The 16,935-nt window shown below is 51.2% G+C and overlaps 6 protein-coding genes across 6 annotated transcripts; 5 read left to right on the top strand and 1 right to left on the bottom strand.

The window, feature by feature from the left end:
- Nucleotides 1-372: 372 nt before the first annotated feature.
- On the top strand, nt 373-1,985 carry BO66DRAFT_333829 (nucleic acid/nucleotide deaminase domain-containing protein; the record flags this gene model as incomplete). The annotated part of the gene is made up of 2 exons (XM_025644183.1): nt 373-922; nt 973-1,985. 2 exons carry the CDS (start codon nt 373-375, stop codon nt 1,983-1,985), a joined length of 1,563 nt encoding a protein of 520 aa, XP_025499325.1.
- Nucleotides 1,986-2,093: 108 nt separating this feature from the next.
- On the bottom strand, nt 2,094-3,123 carry BO66DRAFT_358977 (C2H2-type zinc finger protein; the record flags this gene model as incomplete). The annotated part of the gene is made up of 3 exons (XM_025644959.1): nt 2,094-2,479; nt 2,528-2,739; nt 2,788-3,123. The coding sequence occupies 3 exons, from the start codon at nt 3,121-3,123 to the stop codon at nt 2,242-2,244; spliced, it is 786 nt and encodes a 261-aa protein (XP_025499324.1). The 3' UTR covers nt 2,094-2,241.
- A 2,112-nt stretch (nt 3,124-5,235) lies between these two features.
- BO66DRAFT_431989 (uncharacterized protein) lies at nt 5,236-9,670 on the top strand. Its single transcript, XM_025650614.1, has 2 exons — nt 5,236-6,999; nt 7,051-9,670. The coding sequence occupies exons 1-2, from the start codon at nt 5,297-5,299 to the stop codon at nt 9,506-9,508; spliced, it is 4,161 nt and encodes a 1,386-aa protein (XP_025499323.1). The 5' UTR covers nt 5,236-5,296; the 3' UTR covers nt 9,509-9,670.
- A 284-nt stretch (nt 9,671-9,954) lies between these two features.
- Nucleotides 9,955-11,620, top strand: BO66DRAFT_395439 (sialidase family protein). Its single transcript, XM_025648217.1, has one exon. The coding sequence runs from the start codon at nt 10,001-10,003 to the stop codon at nt 11,336-11,338; it is 1,338 nt and encodes a 445-aa protein (XP_025499322.1). The 5' UTR covers nt 9,955-10,000; the 3' UTR covers nt 11,339-11,620.
- A 786-nt stretch (nt 11,621-12,406) lies between these two features.
- BO66DRAFT_395438 (amino acid transporter) lies at nt 12,407-14,703 on the top strand. Its single transcript, XM_025648216.1, has 10 exons — nt 12,407-12,891; nt 12,959-12,972; nt 13,022-13,094; nt 13,145-13,476; nt 13,526-13,669; nt 13,719-13,933; nt 13,987-14,184; nt 14,238-14,265; nt 14,321-14,436; nt 14,489-14,703. Exons 1-10 carry the CDS (start codon nt 12,722-12,724, stop codon nt 14,570-14,572), a joined length of 1,374 nt encoding a protein of 457 aa, XP_025499321.1. The 5' UTR covers nt 12,407-12,721; the 3' UTR covers nt 14,573-14,703.
- An 837-nt stretch (nt 14,704-15,540) lies between these two features.
- Nucleotides 15,541-16,359, top strand: BO66DRAFT_405522 (uncharacterized protein; the record flags this gene model as incomplete). The annotated part of the gene is made up of 3 exons (XM_025648977.1): nt 15,541-15,569; nt 15,632-15,856; nt 15,951-16,359. 3 exons carry the CDS (start codon nt 15,541-15,543, stop codon nt 16,357-16,359), a joined length of 663 nt encoding a protein of 220 aa, XP_025499320.1.
- Nucleotides 16,360-16,935: the final 576 nt, after the last annotated feature.

Here is a 16,935-nt window from a genome sequence, read left to right as displayed (position 1 = left end):
GGTTATCTCCCTCGTTTCACGGGGGCAGCGAGAAGTCTTGGCTACCCAATCTCAGTAGAACATGTGTGCTTGAACTTCCTCCCGCATTGACTTCCTCCCGCATTGTCTTCCTCCCGCATTGACTTCCTCCCGCATTGTCTTCCTCCCGCATTGACTTCCTCCCGCATTGACTTCCTCCCGCATTGTTTTCCTCCTATCTCACTTTTACGTATAGTCTTCATCCCCCCACCTCCTGGCCGATTTTCCAGAAGGATATATCTGGCACATCACCTGATGGGTGGCTTAAGTACTCATAAATCGCACCTTCTTCTCAATGAGCTCGCACTCCGAATGTGTTTCATATTTCGTGCACTTTTCCATAATCGTGTCAAAATGCCATCTGCAAAGCATTCATTCACAGTCCAGAGCAATATCACCAGCAAACAATTGCCTATCGACTCGGTCCGCGTCGGGCCCCCAAGACTGAACGCGTATAAGAGACTCCTTGGTAGATTTTACGAGCCTTTGTTTCTTTTGCGTGTACTAGGACAGACCCGTGGGCAGCACACAGTCGGCTCACCGGGTCCTAGTTCGGAGCAAGCACGGCGACGATTCCTACGTAACCTCGCCTTTGTTTGTGACTTTGCCAAAGGGGGTATTTCTTGCACTGCCATTGGACTTGAAGACAGCGAAACATGTTACAGATTCTGTATTTCATCCAACGCATCGGTCGACAAAATCGTCGAATTCGCGAAGAATGTTCTCAGCCACCTGGAGCGATTTCCGACACTTGCGGGAGGCTCTGATGAAAGACGATATAAGGACGAGCTTACCAGTTTCTGCCTTAATTTCGCGATCAGTCGAGTAAAGAAAGAGCGCCAGTGCTTGTTTCAAGCGATTAGACAGTGTTATCCCATACCAGGATCCGTGAAAACGCAACAGGGTTCGTGAAGGCCAAAGTCCAGGTTCTTACGATGCTAATTGGCTCCATAGATCAGATGATAGAAGACTGGCTTAAGCCTATCCTCGAACAGGATGATTGTCTGGCACTTTGCGATTATGCATATGAGCACAGAAAGTCTGCCATCATCGACATAATCAGAAAGAAAGCTCAAGACGAAGAAAAGCTAACCGGCCCTCAAGACCGACGATCGCCTTTTGCGTTAGTCACCCATTATATAGGGCGACTGGCAGATCACATCCGTGCCCCGTCACAGCTGGTTGAGGATATCTACCATTTATCTCAGATCCTTGACTCGTATGAGGTGGTGGCTATTGCTTGTGTGCCTCCAGTGCCTCGGCCAGCGCCCGATAATCTAACCACGGTTGACGGTATCCTCAACAGGATGTTGAAAAAGGATGACCCGGAAAGGCTTCAGATAAGGAATTCCTTGCTTTCCATGAATTCTCGATCTCAATCTCGTATCTTTGAGGGTTTCATGGAACAGTACGACAAGTGCACGCCGCAGGTGCATGCAGAAGTGCAGGTTCTGGACCACTTCTTCAGGTCGAATTTGTCTTTCGTGGGGAATGACCGTTACATTGCTTGTAGCAAACCGGCCTGTCTGTGTTGTGAACTGTACTTTAAGCACCATCCGGCTCGAATGGATCCCCCTGGTTGTCACCGCAAAGTCTGGGTTAATTGGAGCCCACCATCAGTCAACAATCCCACGAAGGGGAATCCAGAATACGATTTGCAGGTGAAGGTCCTCAACGAGATGACAAGTGACATTCGGCGGGATGTTATTGCTGATATTCTTGGTCACTCATCATCAAGTCCCTGGCATCCTGATTCCCTGACAGCAATCTCAGATGACCGGTGGTCTCGCGTGGATCTAGAGGAGCTTCGAAAAAATACGTCCCAATGTTCGATTGCTGACGGCAGCTTAGAAATGGAGGCAGCTGAACGTAGCACAGCGAAGGTTTGGGGCACAAAGGAGCTCAAGACACACGTGTCGGATGAAGACTACGATGCAGACTGTGGCGGGGTCTCTCTCAAGACATAACGTGGCAGTGGATTTCGGCTTGCAATTTGATTTGGTTTACCCTTTCTGACTCTTGAGTATTCCACACCTTTTTCTTTTCCTTGTTTGTAGTCTCATTGAAACACGTAAGCGCAGATCATCGTTGAAGTCTTGGTTACAAGCAGGAGGCGGGTGTACTTCTACTTCTTGCGGACGTTACGATTCTGAAGGGTATAAGGTACTATTCAGAAACCCGTCACTGAACTCGATAAAACTAAGGCCCGACATAAGAAACTGCTCAATCGGACACAGAGAGACTACCAATATCTTCATGCTGAGTTCGGTAGTGCCGGCGAAGATTGTCTCTCCGTGTGAATGATTTACCGCACAACTTACACACAGCGCCCACTTGCCACAACTGCCGAGCCCAGCCACCGTGATGTACTTCGATATGTCGACGCATATGGATCTGCTGAGCCGTGGTAACCGTACACATGGGACATTCAACTGGCTTGAAATGAATGCGCATATGCTTTCTGTGAAGAGTCAGCAGGATGAACAGAGAAAGTGATAGCGTAGCTTACTGCAGATCACGCTTCCTTGAAAAGCCAGTCTTGGTCACGCATGCACGATGTTGGCAATAATATAGCCCATCAACTATAGAAACATTCTGATCGTAAGAAGGCATCGGCGCTTCCTGAAATCTCAAAGCGCATGTCGCTGAAACGTCCCGTCCTCCAACAACCACGGCTGGCGTGTGAGCTTCACCACTCAGGCGTCCATCTAAGCCCATTCTCTATAGAGATTGGTCTGGAAGAGGCAGTGCCTGTGAGTCCAGTCCCACTGTGGACAAAGTCGGAATTTCCATGAGATTAACAGAAAGCGGCTGGCTTTCAGCGGAGCTTTCCATCGAGAGTAGGTTCTTCGGTGCGACAAGATTAGGATATTGTGCCGGCCAACAAGGTTCTCTGCTGTCGCCGATCATAGTATCGGTCATTATCGTAGGCGGAGGAGCCAGAAGTTCTCCTTGTGTATCCCCTATCACCATTTGGTCGCAATAGCCCTCAAGTGGAGGAAAGAATAAATCGGTTCCAAGGTAGGCTGATAAATCCGTAACTTCATCCTGTGGCCAGGCTGGGTAGTGTCTGTCCTCAGCCTGGCCGATAGATACAGTTGTCATTGTGAGGACAAACACGAATTGATCCCGGAGAGAAGCTCCGACCATATACAAAGAAACGGAAAACTCGAAACCCTGTGGAAGAGATGACGCCCTATTTATTGGGCTCAAAATCATTACTAACCTGGCTACTGTGGAATGTTTGTGGAAGAGAATTCCCCATGGGCTGGACCAGCGGTCTGTTAGCCACTAAAGTTGGGCAGCTTTGCAGTGACTAACTTGGGCCAGATTCGCCTGTAAAGATACCCACGCAGCCGCCACATTCTCATGCAGGTATGTACGGGTGTATGACAACATTACAGGCATGACTGATCCAAGAACAATGGGTAAACATACCACAGAAGGTGCGGTCAAATAGAGGACAAGTATCCTAGCAAGAAACGGCACGCTGCTGAAGGGAACAATGCCGGGGCCTCTGAGACAGGCTCAGCTGGGTCGCAAAAGGCCCTAAAGCACTTAGTTCGGTCTTGTCCAGAACTGTTTCAGCAATCCAGCGGCAGTGACATGTATAATATACAAAGCTGCTTTCTGGAGAGGCACGGATTGGGACATAATGAACTAAATCGTGGAATCTCTCAGACTATCGTGATAAGAAAGGGCACAAAATGAGAAGATTCTAGATGTTTTACTCAAAGAGCCAAGTATGGTGACTATTAATCGCACAGAAAGGTGCATGGAATGCAGTACGTGGATGAGCTAACTATACATACACTCAGAAAAGCAGATGAGGAATATGACCACCAATAACTGTATTCTTTTAGCTGCAGGTAATATTGGTTAAAAGGCTTTCTGGGCAGGCGATGGAGCGGATTCGTGGTGCTGGATCCTTTGCAAGAAACACAACCTGCTTTGAATCTCTGAGTATTGTGTGGTTGATGGATATAGACTAATCATAAGCATGTATCAACCAGAGTGGATTTTGTTTCCAAATCAGGTGGAAAACAAAGCTTTTGAGATCTGCATTCAAATTTTAATATTTCCAGAATTATTATGGTTTTAAACAGCGATAGAAGATATTTTATACCTCCAACTATATTTTACATGTATAGAATAGTAAATCCTGGAATAATCTTGACCAAGAACCCATTATTATTGTTTCCATATCACGGCTTAGATGCTAGCCTTATTTATTTGAGCAGGCCGCACCAAAGTTATAGGATGGTATAATCTTCTGTATATGCAGTACAAAGCTCTTACCAGACGCAATACCCGCTCCGTACACGGTACTTTGGTCATAATCGGTAAGATAAGTAAGTTACAAGTTATCAGGCATTGCACTAAAACCCCTTGAGAACAAAACTTGGACAAACCAGACAAACCGTAGAACAACTATGCCTGGATCTAAATATATCATCTACCATGTGACCTCAGCCCCTTGACTTCCGCGTCACGGTATGACTCAGTAGCCAATCAGCAGCACTTATGTGGTCTATCTAGCATCATACCTAATTTGTTATCATTCCAATAATTACAGACAGTCCGAGAATCACTCGTTCAAGTAGGCTTTCTTTTCTCGCTCGCGAACAGTACTAGACATTGCTGAGCAGCTAAGTAATCAAGACTGTTACTGACCAGGCTTCCAGCGAACCAGATATAAAAAATCCTGGGTTATTCACTAGAGAAAACAATGAAAGCCTCAAAAGAATACTAGACTTTGATAATTGGAATAAGTGTTGACAGTATAAACCAATCCCAGGACATTTCGGTCATAAAGCTTGCTTCCCATCATATCTTAGCATTATCAGCGATTACCCCTTGCCAATCGTTAGATATCGCTGTAATGCAATATCCGGCAATAAAAAAAAAACCACTGCCCATGTTGTGAGACTATACATAGAGATTTACTAACTATCCTAGTTGCTGTAAAACGTAAAAGCTAGATCAAGCTAGAAAATGAAATCTTAGAAAATGGTGGGTTGGTCAGTTAACTATATAGGTCTAGACTATCTCAGCAGAAAAGCCAACTAACTAAAGTTAAGTTAGTTGCCTAGTAGACTAAATTAGTGGCGGCTGTGTCAGAGCGCTTAGAGCAAGGCTGGTGGAATATTGAAGGAGACATAAAGAGGAAAAAAAAGCATCTCCTTTTTACCTGCTTCGCATTCACATTGACTTCTTCAGGGTTCAGGTAATTATCAACATTCACTATCGGTATCGCATTCACGGACTGGCAGTTGCGATGCCCTTTGACTGGGGCTGTTGCGGGGACAAGAACGGCAGGAACGCAGCCGACGCGGCCGCTGCCCCTCCGCGGCCGGTGAATCTCCTCTCCCCGTCCACCTCCTCCTCCCATTCGGTTTCCAAACCATCACAAATCAAGCGTTCTCCCTTTCAAACCACTGTCCCACCACAGCAAGCTTCACTAGTATCAGTGAAAAAAGATGACCTCTGGAAACGAGCAGAAGAACAACTGGACGAAGAAAGCCGCAAACGGCTGCGATTGAGCCAGGACGGCAACTCCCCCTCAATCGATGGAGTGCTGGCGGAGATCATCAAAGAAATCAGCGCCAAATACGAAGACTACCAAAACGGCAAGTTGAGCATCCGGAACCGCGATGCCAGCAACAGGAAAGTCGATGTTCGAGGCTCGGCCAAAAAGGTCCTCGTCTGCGCGCTACAGGCCCAGGACCTCATCAAAGCGGTGGCCGGGTTCGATCCTACCGGCTACGCCTCGATCGCTTGGTCAGTCGTTGCCTTTGGGCTCACGCTGATCAAGAACGACATCGATAGGCGGGATGCGATCATGGATGCATCGGAGTTCCTCGCCAAGGCTCTCGCATACCATAGTATCATCGAGCACAACTACCGGAAGGGGACCATTGCCAGTTCGGCAAGGTTGGACGATGCTCTGGTGGAGGTCTATGTTGCGCTTCTTCGGTATATAGCAGAGGTCCAGACTGCGAGACATGAGAGTGCCGTTGCTCGAGTGGGGAAGAGTATAACTGCTCTGATCGACCAGCCGCTCGACCGGCTCAAGTCGGTGGTGGAGCAGAAAAGCGCCGTCGTGGATCAATGGAAAATGATTGTGAGAGATGAGGATCAGAGTCGCCGTGCCGAGGATACCTTGGTGCGGATTGACGAGATGGCCAGGCGGGTGCACAGTATCGATGTTCGAACCAATGATCAAGAGGAACGCAACATCCTCGACTGGATCTCAACTTTCTCCTATTCCAACATCCAGAACGAGACCAAGAAGGCTCGTTCGCCCGATACGGGAACATGGTTTGTGCAGTCGAGCCACCGCTATCAACGCTGGAAGACCACACCGGGACAGCTGCTGTGGATGCATGGCCCTGTGGGTTGCGGCAAATCAGTCCTATGCTCCACCATCATTGCAGACACTGACCTGCACTGCCAACAAAATGAGCCGTGTGTTCTAGCATACTGGTACTTCAAGTTCAGTGACAACGAAACGCAAGGCATGGAGAGTATGATCCGATCTTTTATACGGCAATTGTGTCCCCGGCCTATTCCCAGCCCGATCAGAAAAGTCTGGGAAGATCATCGGAGGAACCGAGAGCCGGACTTGGACGTCCTCTTGACAATCTTCACGGAAATCATAGATCTGCTGCCTGCAGACATATTCATCATCTTCGATGCCCTCGACGAATGCCCGGTTGAGACTCGAGAAAGGCGCCTCTTGACTTTCATGGATGGTCTGATAAGAGATTTTCCTACCAAAGTTCACTTGCTTGCCACAAGCAGACCGGAACCCGACATTCATAAAGCTCTGGCGCAACACACCTTATTCGGACTCGAGGATGCTCTGAGCGGAGACGTCGAGAAGTTTGTGCAAGAGAGGCTAACCAGTGGCAGGCTGCGTAGATGGAACCGCTCTATCCTTGAGAGGATAGAACACCAGCTGCTGAACGTTTCAGAAAGGCAAGTCATGGGTGCATGTTACAGTCCTTCTCCGTGCTAACTATGAGGTAGGCGATTTCGCTGGGTTGACCTGCAGTTAAAGCGCCTAGAAAGATGCCACATTCCCCAAGATATTGATGAAGCGCTTACAACAATTCCTGACTCTCTTGAGGCGACGTACAAAGGCATCCTCGAGCAGGAGATTCTACCAAGGTACCACGACGCAGTGCGATCCATTTTCAATTGGCTCACTTTCTCCATGAAGCCCCTAAGTCGGGAAGCTGTAGCAGAAGTAGCCGGCTTCCCATCACCGGACAGCGTAATTGAAATTTGTACGACACAGATGGTTACCTTAAACACAGCGGACGGGACTATCAGACTTGCTCATTTTTCCGTGAAAGAGTTTCTTCTTTCGGAGCAAGTGGCTCACTGGTGCCACATGTCAGAAATACTTGGACACCGCCTCATTCTGAACCAGATGCTGAGGCATATTCTCTCCGAGGAAGAAGATTTGTCACTCATGGTTGCCATGAGTAAGCCACTTCTGCGCTACAGTAGTGAAAATTGGCCCGACCATCTTCGGAAGTTGGAAATCTTGAAACCCGACCCGTTGCAGGAAATCTATTCAATGCTGATAAGACTCTTCACCGAGCCCCTTTTATATCACAACTGGCAACGCTTGTATTCGTTCGACTTTTCCTACACCAAACAGGCATGGCGCCGCTGGACGGAAGCAGCCTGGGTGCCGCCAATTGAAAAGGCGATCATTCTGCAACTGGGACACCTAGCAGACCTACTGGTGCAGACGGGCTCTGACACTCTAAAGAACAGAGAAAATAAGGGTGAGAGCACGCTAGTCTACGCGGCCGAGCATAGCGTTACAATTTTGGCACTTCTTTTACAACGTGTGATTACGATTCCCTTGCAGGAGGTGCAGGAAATCCTCTTTCGAATGCGCCCTCGATCCACCCAGGAGCAAGAAACATTATGTCTTGTCATAGACCTGCTTTGGAATATGGGTGTGCTACGCGACGGGGGAAAGAGCGACGACTCGATTCACCCAGCCCTCCTTGTCAGTATGGCCAAGAACCGCCACTGTGGGAACGTACTCTTGGGGCTATGTTTCAATCGCGGAGATAAAGAAACACCTTCGGTGACGAAAGAGCTTCTGGAAGCCACATTACAGAATGACGATTGTGGCGCCAGGGTACTAGAAGTCCTGATTCAGCGACGAGACGAGAGAATAAGTTTCACAGAACAAATTATGCAGTCTGTGGCTGAACAATCGAGGTCCAATCCGAGTCTGGCGTGCCTCATTCTGGAGAACCAAGACCGCATTGTTTGTCTGAAGCCCGAGCATGCAGAGACTTTCGCTCGGACAGCCGACAGTGGACTCTTGAAACTGGTTCTTCGGGTTTATGGAGAGCATCTCATGATGGAACGCAACGTCTTACTTGCCGCGATCAGCAACCCGAGTGCCAGGGATGTGGTTCGCGGCCTCTTGTATGGTAGAGAACTGAGTGCCAACATCCAGCAGAGCATTCTTTCTGCTGCAGCTGCGGTAGAGAGATGGGAATACCTCGAATTGATTAACTTTCTGTTGGATGAATGGGGTCCGCGATTCAACATTGGCTACCAAACCATGGTCGCCGCCGTCTCGAATCGTCTGCTAGGGCTCGCCATTCTCGAGACGTTGCTCGCTCGACAACAGGCCGGGTTCATCGTCTCAGATGGAATCCTTGTGCATGCTGCTAAGAAGAATACGGAGCAGGTCCTACAGTTGCTTATGATTAATGGAGGCTCGACAATCCCGATCAGGGACGAGTTGGTGTTTGCCGCGGCAGGGAACGAAATCCGGGGGCTGTCGGTGCTCCTCTTTCTCTTCCCCCTCCTCGGCTCCGACTATGTCGTGTCGTCGGAGCTCCTCCAAGCAGCCGCAGAGAATCCCAACAAGTACAAAAGCCCATGGGAGACCAGCAAAGAGTTTCAGGCTGTCTTGAAAAGTTTCACCGGCACCACTGTGCCCGACAGCGTCTTCCTGGTCATGCACGATCAGGTCGACCATATGAAGGTCCTTTTGGACTGGTCGAACAATAAAGCCCCGACCAAGGAGATATTTCTCGCAATCTGCGACAACGGCGATCTAGGGGCGTTCCACACTCTGCTGCTACTCCTTGATCGCGGCCTTTTGGCGGTGGATGAGTGGTTTGTGGAAACTTCGGCCCGCGCCCCAAGCCTCTTGTGGCACATCCTCGGCCATGTTCCTCGGGTCCCGATCACTGATAGAGTGATTGGCTCCGTAAGGGACGAGAGGTCTCTTCGATATATCGTGCAACATCTTGAGGGGAAAGATATCTGGACCGAGGAGACCATGGAAGCCATCATCAGTACAACGTCTGTGGAGACTGAAGCCCTTATCAATATCTTAGAACACTACATCGGCAAGGCGCCCCTTACTCAGAGTATATTGCTTATTGCCGCGGAGCGCGATACACGCCTAGTCGAGTTTTTACAGCAGCCGAGACATTGAATCAAGTAGTCGACTGCTATAGCGCCATAAGTGTATATATACCTACTCTGCGCATCGTCCATTACCTTGTCTCTAGACTAAACTTCTGGCATTGAAGCTTTCATTGTTGGGAGAGTTCGGTACCGTACCTCAATACTACCTAACTACCCCCCATTGTTTTACCCCGGAAAGCCAGGTCTGGATCCGTACTTGCGTCAGCCCTACGCCCTTATGATCCTATACCCTCTGTCCTATCGATTCCAGTGGTGATGCAAATGATCAACAGCCTCAAATAAAATGATATCAGGCAACACCTTAACTATAAATAGCGTAAGCGCCCCCAATGTTTCAGGGGCCCCGCGTTACGTCATCCAGCCCCGCCTTTTAAAAGCCACGCAATCCCGCAAGAAACCCTGAATACCCCAACAAACATCGCAATTGACTTTTCACCATCACTACCATCTGGATTTCTATCGTTCTGTATCTACATCGCACAGATCCATCCCATTCACCATGCCTGACTTCGGCCACAAGATTCTCAACAAGCTGGGTCTTCACGACCATCACGACCAACACGACCAACAGCAGCAACCCCCGCAGCAGCAACAGTATTACCCTCCGCAGCAGCAGTATTACCCTCCGCAGCAGCAATACCCCGGTCAGCAGCAGTATGACCAGCAGCAATACGGCCAGTACAACCAGCAGCAGTACAATCAGCAGCAATACGGCCACTATAACCAGCAGCAACACCAATACAACCAACAACAATATGGCCAGCAGCAGCAGCCAATGGGCTACCCAGGTCAAGACCGCGGCCACAGCCACCCCCGCCCTAACTGCCACGTCCACCACGACCAGCGCGCTCTCTCCAATGGCAACGGGGGCACCTACCCCCGTCTAGCCCGCCTCTCAGACGGCTCCCTCCTTTCCTCCTTCACCCGCTTCCCTGGAGACGGCGCACGCGTACTCGTTGTCGCCCGCAGTACTGACGGCCACAATTTCGAGGACATCGGTGAAGTCACCCGCGGTACGGGGGACACAGACAACCTCTTCCTCTTGGAGGTGGCCCCCTCTGTTGTGCTAGGGGCATTCCGAAACCACGACCACGACCCCTCCGGCCGCGTCACCCACTTCCGCATCACCGTCTGCCGCTCCCATGACGGCGGCCGTACCTGGCAGTTCGCCTCGCAGGCGGCCGAGAAGTCCGGTGCCGACGGGTTGGGTATCTGGGAGCCGTTCATGCGCATGGGCAGCGGGGGCGAGGTGCAGCTCACCTACTCGCAGGAGTTTGCCCCGAACAACCAGTGCACGATGCTGGTGACGTCGACCGACCAGGGCAGCACCTGGTCGGAACCCCGGTGCTTGCATGGGAAGGATGACCACCGACGTGATGGAATGAACGGCATCGCGCGGACCTTCGATGCCGACCTCGGAAAGGAGGTCCTGGTCATGGTGTTCGAGACCAACACCAAGGGGCCCATGCAGATTGAGGCCCTTATCTCGGACGACGATGGGGAGAGCTGGGGCCGTCGGCATGTCGTGTATTCGCCCCACGACGGGCACAGGCATAACGCCGGCGCGCCGCAGATCGCTCCCTTTGCGGATGGGTCGCTGGCGGTCGTGTTCATGACCGATGAGGACCACGACCAGGTCGACTGGGTCAAGAATGCGTCGATCAAGGCGGTGTTTGCGCCGCCCCCGCGGGGAGGCGAGATCCGTTGGGATCAGACCTCGACATCGATCTGTGCTGATTCGAGCCACTGGCCCGGTGTGTTCGCCCTGGATGGACACACGCTTCTGGCGACATATGAGTGCAAGGGGCCCAAGGCGAGGGCTATCTCGCTGCAGTGAGATCTCCTGTGCTTAGTATTTTTCCCGGATGGTTTGTTTTGGTTATCTTCTTTGGGTGATCATCAATGGCTGGCCCATTGTGTCAATTTTGTGTTATGTGTGGGGATAGGGCAAATCTAGTGCATGTTTTAACATCGTCATCTTGCAAAAATGTTTCATGAATACCATTGATGACATTGAGAGATCAAGTCTCGACTACCGCATCCTTGAGCTTCGAAGATTGCACACACCCGGGACCATTTAAGTCTCCCAATCCAGAGTAGATTTGAGCTTTGAAATGACTAATTTGATGATAAAGTTGAGGTCAAACCTGAGGAGACCCGGTCGCAAGGAGGATTTGGGCGATCGTACTCAACTATTTTGTACAGCCTACCATGCCATTTTGCCTATTGGGTGATGTGAAAGGGGTCTAAACATCACAATAGCCGAGGGTGATATTCAAGTAAGGACCCTGAAGCGATTGAGCCCTGAAACAAGCGACGAAGCTGGCACACTAAGCCGACCTGAGACGAACCCCTCTCGTCATCAGCGAGTCATGGGTGGCAGCCCGCCAGAATACCGGGTCAGGAACCGGATATACACTTCCAAGGTTGGCGCAGGGTGTCAGATGTGCCCCTCAGCTGCCGATCATCACCAGTGACAGAAGGAGCAGATCGTGGTTGCGCCCCGAAAGAGGCAAGATGATGATAAGCGAGGAGGGGGCGTGGCTCTTGGCGCGGAAGCGGCTGACTAAGAATGGTCGGGAGACCTTGCCTCTTCGGGAGCAGAAATTTTAAGCTCGCCGAGCGGGAAAGCCCCCGCAAGTTTCCCGCCGCTCACTCTCATTGGCGGAGAAGCCACAGCCGCGAGCGGAGAGCCTCCACTAGGGCGGGGCGGACATTAGGTAATGAAAGACCTCGATTGGCCAGGAGGGAATTCTAGATGTAACCTGGCCGGGCCAGCAGAGATTGAATGCCCATGAGGCAATGTTGAGGGTGGGCGAACGCCAGTGACTCAGAAGGCCACACCTGCCACTTTCCTCCAAGCACGCCTTTTTGTTTTGTTTATCTCTCCATTCCCTCACTTCAATTCGCCTGGCTGGGAAAAGCTAGTAGCTGCCAGCTACCTTACTCCTACCTGTACCTTAATTCTTCTTCGCGTGTTCGGGGAGTTCGGTGGATTCAATCCTCTCTCGGACGATCCCGCCTTGCCGCTTTCGGAAAAATTCTGCACTCTTCCCCAGTTCTTCCGGTTTTTCTTTCATCCTTAATTCCTCCTCACCTCGGCTGTGTCGGAGAGCTTGAACTTGGAAGAGAGGAGAGAGTTGAGACTTGCTCCCCTCCCCTCCCTTCCCCCTCCCCTCTCCCCCTCGTCCATCATACTAGGATGTCGCAACCCATGAGCATGGCCCCGGACGGCCACGCTGCTGCTGAATTGGATCATGCGCCCCAGTATGATGTCGCCCTGCACGACAAGGAGGAGAAGCAGGAGGATCGCAAGGGCAGTCCCATCTATCAGGACACCTTTGGTGATGAGGAGTATGCCGAGGTCAAGTACAAGGTCCTCAGCTGGTGGTATGTTCGCCATTGTCTCTTCTGTTGTTCCAATTCCAGTGTAATCCAGCTGACTGGCTGCTCCTAGGCAATGTGGTTTCCGTGAGTCCCGCTTACTGCCACGATGATCCGCTGGATACTAATTTGATAGTCATGGTGGCCGAAACCGTGTCCTTAGGCATCCTGTCGCTACCCGCCGTCGTCGGTGTCTTGGGTCTCGTCCCGTATGTATCATTGCTTTGTAATGTCCTGAACAACAGACTGACCGTTCTAGTGCTATCATCCTTCTGCTGGGATTGGGTCTCTTGGCCACCTACACCGGCTACACCATCGGCCAGTTCAGATGGGCCTACCCGCACATCCAGAACATGGCCGATGCCGGCGAGGTTCTTTTCGGCAGTTTCGGCCGTGAGTTCTTCGGCACCGGCCAACTGCTCCTCGTTGTCTTCATCATGGCCAGCCATATCTTGACCTTCACCGTGGCCATGAACACGATCACCGAGCACGGCACGTGCACGATCGTGTTTGGTGTTGTCGGCGTGGTCATCTCTTTCTTCTTGGCTCTGCCCCGAACCTCAGCCAATGTTTCCTATCTTTCGGTGGCTTGTAAGTTTTCGACTGCCATTTTGATTATCATGTGCTGACACTTGGACAGCATTCATCAGCGTCTTCTCTGCTGTCATGATCGTCATGATCGCTGTTGGTATCCAGCGTCCCTACAAGGGTGCGCTCGAAGTCACCGTGGACACCAGTCTGTACAAGGCTTTCCTGGCCGTGTGCAACATTGTCTTCTCTTTCTGTATGTCTTGACACTATTCTCATGAAGACTTTCGCTTACAACCCAACAGCGGGCCATGTGGCTTTCTTCGGTTTCATGTCCGAACTCAAGGATCCGCGCGATTATCCTAAATCGCTGTGTCTGCTGCAGGGCATCGATACGGTTCTCTACATCGTCACCGCTGTGGTGATCTACGTCTTTGCCGGACCCAACGTCACCTCCCCGGCGCTCGGCTCAGCCGGCCCGATGATCGCTAAGATCGCCTATGGCATTGCTCTGCCGACAGTGAGTCGCAGTCGCTCTTCTAAGACTCTTGAGCTGAAGCTAACGTACTCTAGATCATCATCGGTGGAGTCGTAAACGGCCACGTCGCCTGCAAATTCGTGTACGTGCGGATTTTCCGCAACAGCGACCGCATGCACAGCCGCGATCTCGTGGCCACCGGCTCCTGGGTGGTCCTCATGCTGGTCCTGTGGATCGTGGCATGGATTATCGCCGAGGCCATTCCTGTCTTCAACGATCTCCTGAGTTTGATTGTAGGTTCATACCTTTTAAGGTCGACAGGTTCCTTGCTAACTGATATTTCCAGGCCTCCCTTTTCGCCAGTTGGTTTACTTGTAAGCATACCTACTTCACCCTCACCCCACACAACCAATACTAACCAACCCATAGTTGGTTTCAGCGGCATGTTCTGGCTGTACCTCAACAAAGACCGACTTTTCTCCTCCCCGAGAAAGATCGCGTTGACCATTCTCAATGCGTTGATCGTGGGTATCGCCGCTTGTGTGGTAAGTGCTGCTTGACCTTTCCTCCCGACTGTACATTAATTATGATTCATAGTGTGGTCTTGGACTATACGTCTCGGGACGCTCGTTACACGAAGACGCCAATAGCTCGAGTTTCTCCTGTGCGAATAATGCATGAGTGGGTAGGAGTTGTATATTTTGGTTTGGCTGCTGCATATACTTGCATGATTTTGTATAATACTTTGTTGGACAGATGTCACTGGTATAGTGGTGCATCTGTAACTATAGATATTGCTTTGAACTTTGTCAATACTTCCGATTTTACACTTTCCGGTTGTCGATGCGATCCGACGCCGTCTGCGCCAAGCCTACTTCCGCTATGGTCCGATCCAGCCTGGGTGGACGGGCGGGTTACGTGGTCACAGGACTGACTGACAGAGCGAGGCATGGCCTGTACCGCACGTTGTCACACCTGTGACTATATGTACCAAGCGTCTCGGACCTGTATAGGACTGTGAGAGTTAGAGCACAAAAGCCGACCTCTTTTTCGGACTAGCTAACAACCGGCGCTCAGCCGTCAACAATCCACGATAGCATTATTTGGTTCTGGAAACTGCCCTCTCTTACAAAATGGAAAGCCGGTCTTCCACTCAAGCTTGTCCAATACCCTCAAATTGACCCCACTCAATAGATGGGCGTCTGATTATCCGTTCAAATCTGAATATCTAGGCCAGTGACAGGGCCAAACAGGGTCATGTGACCCTCACGCACCCTACAATCTTTTGACCCTTCTCGCCTCCTCACCTTCTCCAAGGATCAACCATGTTGAGACAACACACGTAGCCTGAGACATCAAAATGAGTCAAGGGCGACGTGGCTACTTGCCTGAGTCCATGTACGCTGCTGAACCAGTCGATTCCCACAGTCCGTGTCAAGTCACGGGAGTATGCGACCTCCCGATGAACAAACGGCGCTGTCGATCGAGTCGGATGGTACGATGAGGGGGGCGTGGTGGTGTTTGCAGCAGAAGTCATCACCCTCTGCAATGTGAGCAGTCGTTTGTACGAGGCGTGAGGTAGCAATTTCTGCGGAGGCACGACAATCCACGAAGCTCCGAACAGAGGCAGGTCGACCTCACGAATCCCCATGACTCTGATGCTGTCAGATGCCCCTTCGTAAGACGCTATCTTTTTGCTTTGCAACTCCCCAAGCTAGCCCAAGCTATACATTCTTTAAGAAAATACACACGCACCATGAAGTATGAGCCATGGGAAGTGCCCCAGCTCCACCAGCAATCCACCGGGGCCTGGGCCAAGGAGCTCGACGAAGCCATCGACAGCATCGCCGACACTCTCGTTGCGAACCGAATCATATTCCGACTCGGCTACGGCTTCACCTCACTCGAGCTGTGGATCGAATGCGACCGGGATCAGTTTCTGAAGGCTTTTGAGGATTCAGACACGTAAGTTTTGTCCGCCCACTCCCAAGAAAAAAGTTCCATTTCCCATAAAAACTGCAAGAGCTAACCGACCATCCTCCAACCCCTCATCCCATAGATTCCGCACCCCCCGCCTCCTCCCCAAACGGCCCGCCGAACTCGAGCTCTTTTTCATCACCGCGCCCGACTCACGGCCCCGTCCCCGGCAACAGCAACTGGTCCTGATCAAATGCTACTGTGAGGGGCAGCAGCACGACCCGCCCACGCCGTTCCAGGCCGAGGTCGCCGCGGGCGTCGCCTGCTACCACTTCTACTTCGTGCGGTGCGTCCGGTACGGCGTCCACCACCCGTGGTTCAACCTGCTGTACGAGCGGGTGGTCCGGTACATTCTGGCGCGGCCGGACGAGGTGCGCGCCATTCATGGGCGGCTGTCGTACTATGGACGGCAGGTGTTTGTCCACGCGTGGCGGCAGGAAAATCCGGGGGAGACTGGGTTCATGGAGAGGATTTTGGGGGTGTGGGCTTAGTGGAAAGATTAGGGGTAGGGGATTAGGGTTGGTACGCGGGGGTGTTGGGGTTATTTTTGTGCTGCGGGTATCTTGAGAGGGGTCTTCGCGGTAGATGTCCTTCTAAGTGGGAATCTGTAGTAGAGGTTGAATGCTTAGCGGTCAACTTCATTTAGAATGGCATCTCGAAGTACTTATTCCGGTTTAGTTCGAGTCTTTCGGGTCTCTCCGCAGGCGCAGCCAATTCATGTGCTTATCGCAGGTCTCACGCCACGCCGTGGGCGGAAGGCGAAGCGGAGGCAGCACTAATACAGACCCTCAGTGGAGTTTGGAGAACTCGCGGCAACTTGGTTGGTCGCTATCAGGGATTCCAGCATCGCTGGTCAGACTTTAGCTCCAGGTTCAGCCAGGTTCAGCCAGGCTCGGCCTCAACTTCAGCTCCAGCCTCATGTCAGAATTTAGCGTCCAGATTGTCTGTTTGTCCGTTTAAAAGTTGCCTTCGCCCTGCCGTCTTCGTTGTCGTCTGTTTCATGATTCTTTCTCAGAGCCTATCGCATGATCATTCATCGAACAGATTTAACTTGGAAGCGTTAGCCC

The sequence above is a fragment of the Aspergillus aculeatinus genome (genome assembly GCF_003184765.1).
Source record: "Aspergillus aculeatinus CBS 121060 unplaced genomic scaffold BO66scaffold_63, whole genome shotgun sequence".
In the NCBI taxonomy this organism is placed as follows: domain Eukaryota; kingdom Fungi; phylum Ascomycota; class Eurotiomycetes; order Eurotiales; family Aspergillaceae; genus Aspergillus; species Aspergillus aculeatinus.
This window is presented reverse-complemented; position numbering and strand designations above follow the sequence as displayed.

Bases quoted from the DNA above. Each gene is read 5' to 3' on its own strand.
- BO66DRAFT_431989 (XM_025650614.1), top strand. From the start codon at position 5,297: ATGCCCTTTGACTGGGGCTGTTGCGGGGACAAGAACGGCAGGAACGCA. The intron at 7,000-7,050 runs GCAAGTCATGGG...ACTATGAGGTAG, and splicing joins CTGCTGAACGTTTCAGAAAG to GCGATTTCGCTGGGTTGACC.
- BO66DRAFT_395439 (XM_025648217.1), top strand. From the start codon at position 10,001: ATGCCTGACTTCGGCCACAAGATTCTCAACAAGCTGGGTCTTCACGAC.
- BO66DRAFT_395438 (XM_025648216.1), top strand. From the start codon at position 12,722: ATGGCCCCGGACGGCCACGCTGCTGCTGAATTGGATCATGCGCCCCAG. The intron at 13,670-13,718 runs GTATGTCTTGAC...ACAACCCAACAG, and splicing joins CAACATTGTCTTCTCTTTCT to CGGGCCATGTGGCTTTCTTC. The intron at 14,185-14,237 runs GTAGGTTCATAC...TGATATTTCCAG, and splicing joins ACGATCTCCTGAGTTTGATT to GCCTCCCTTTTCGCCAGTTG.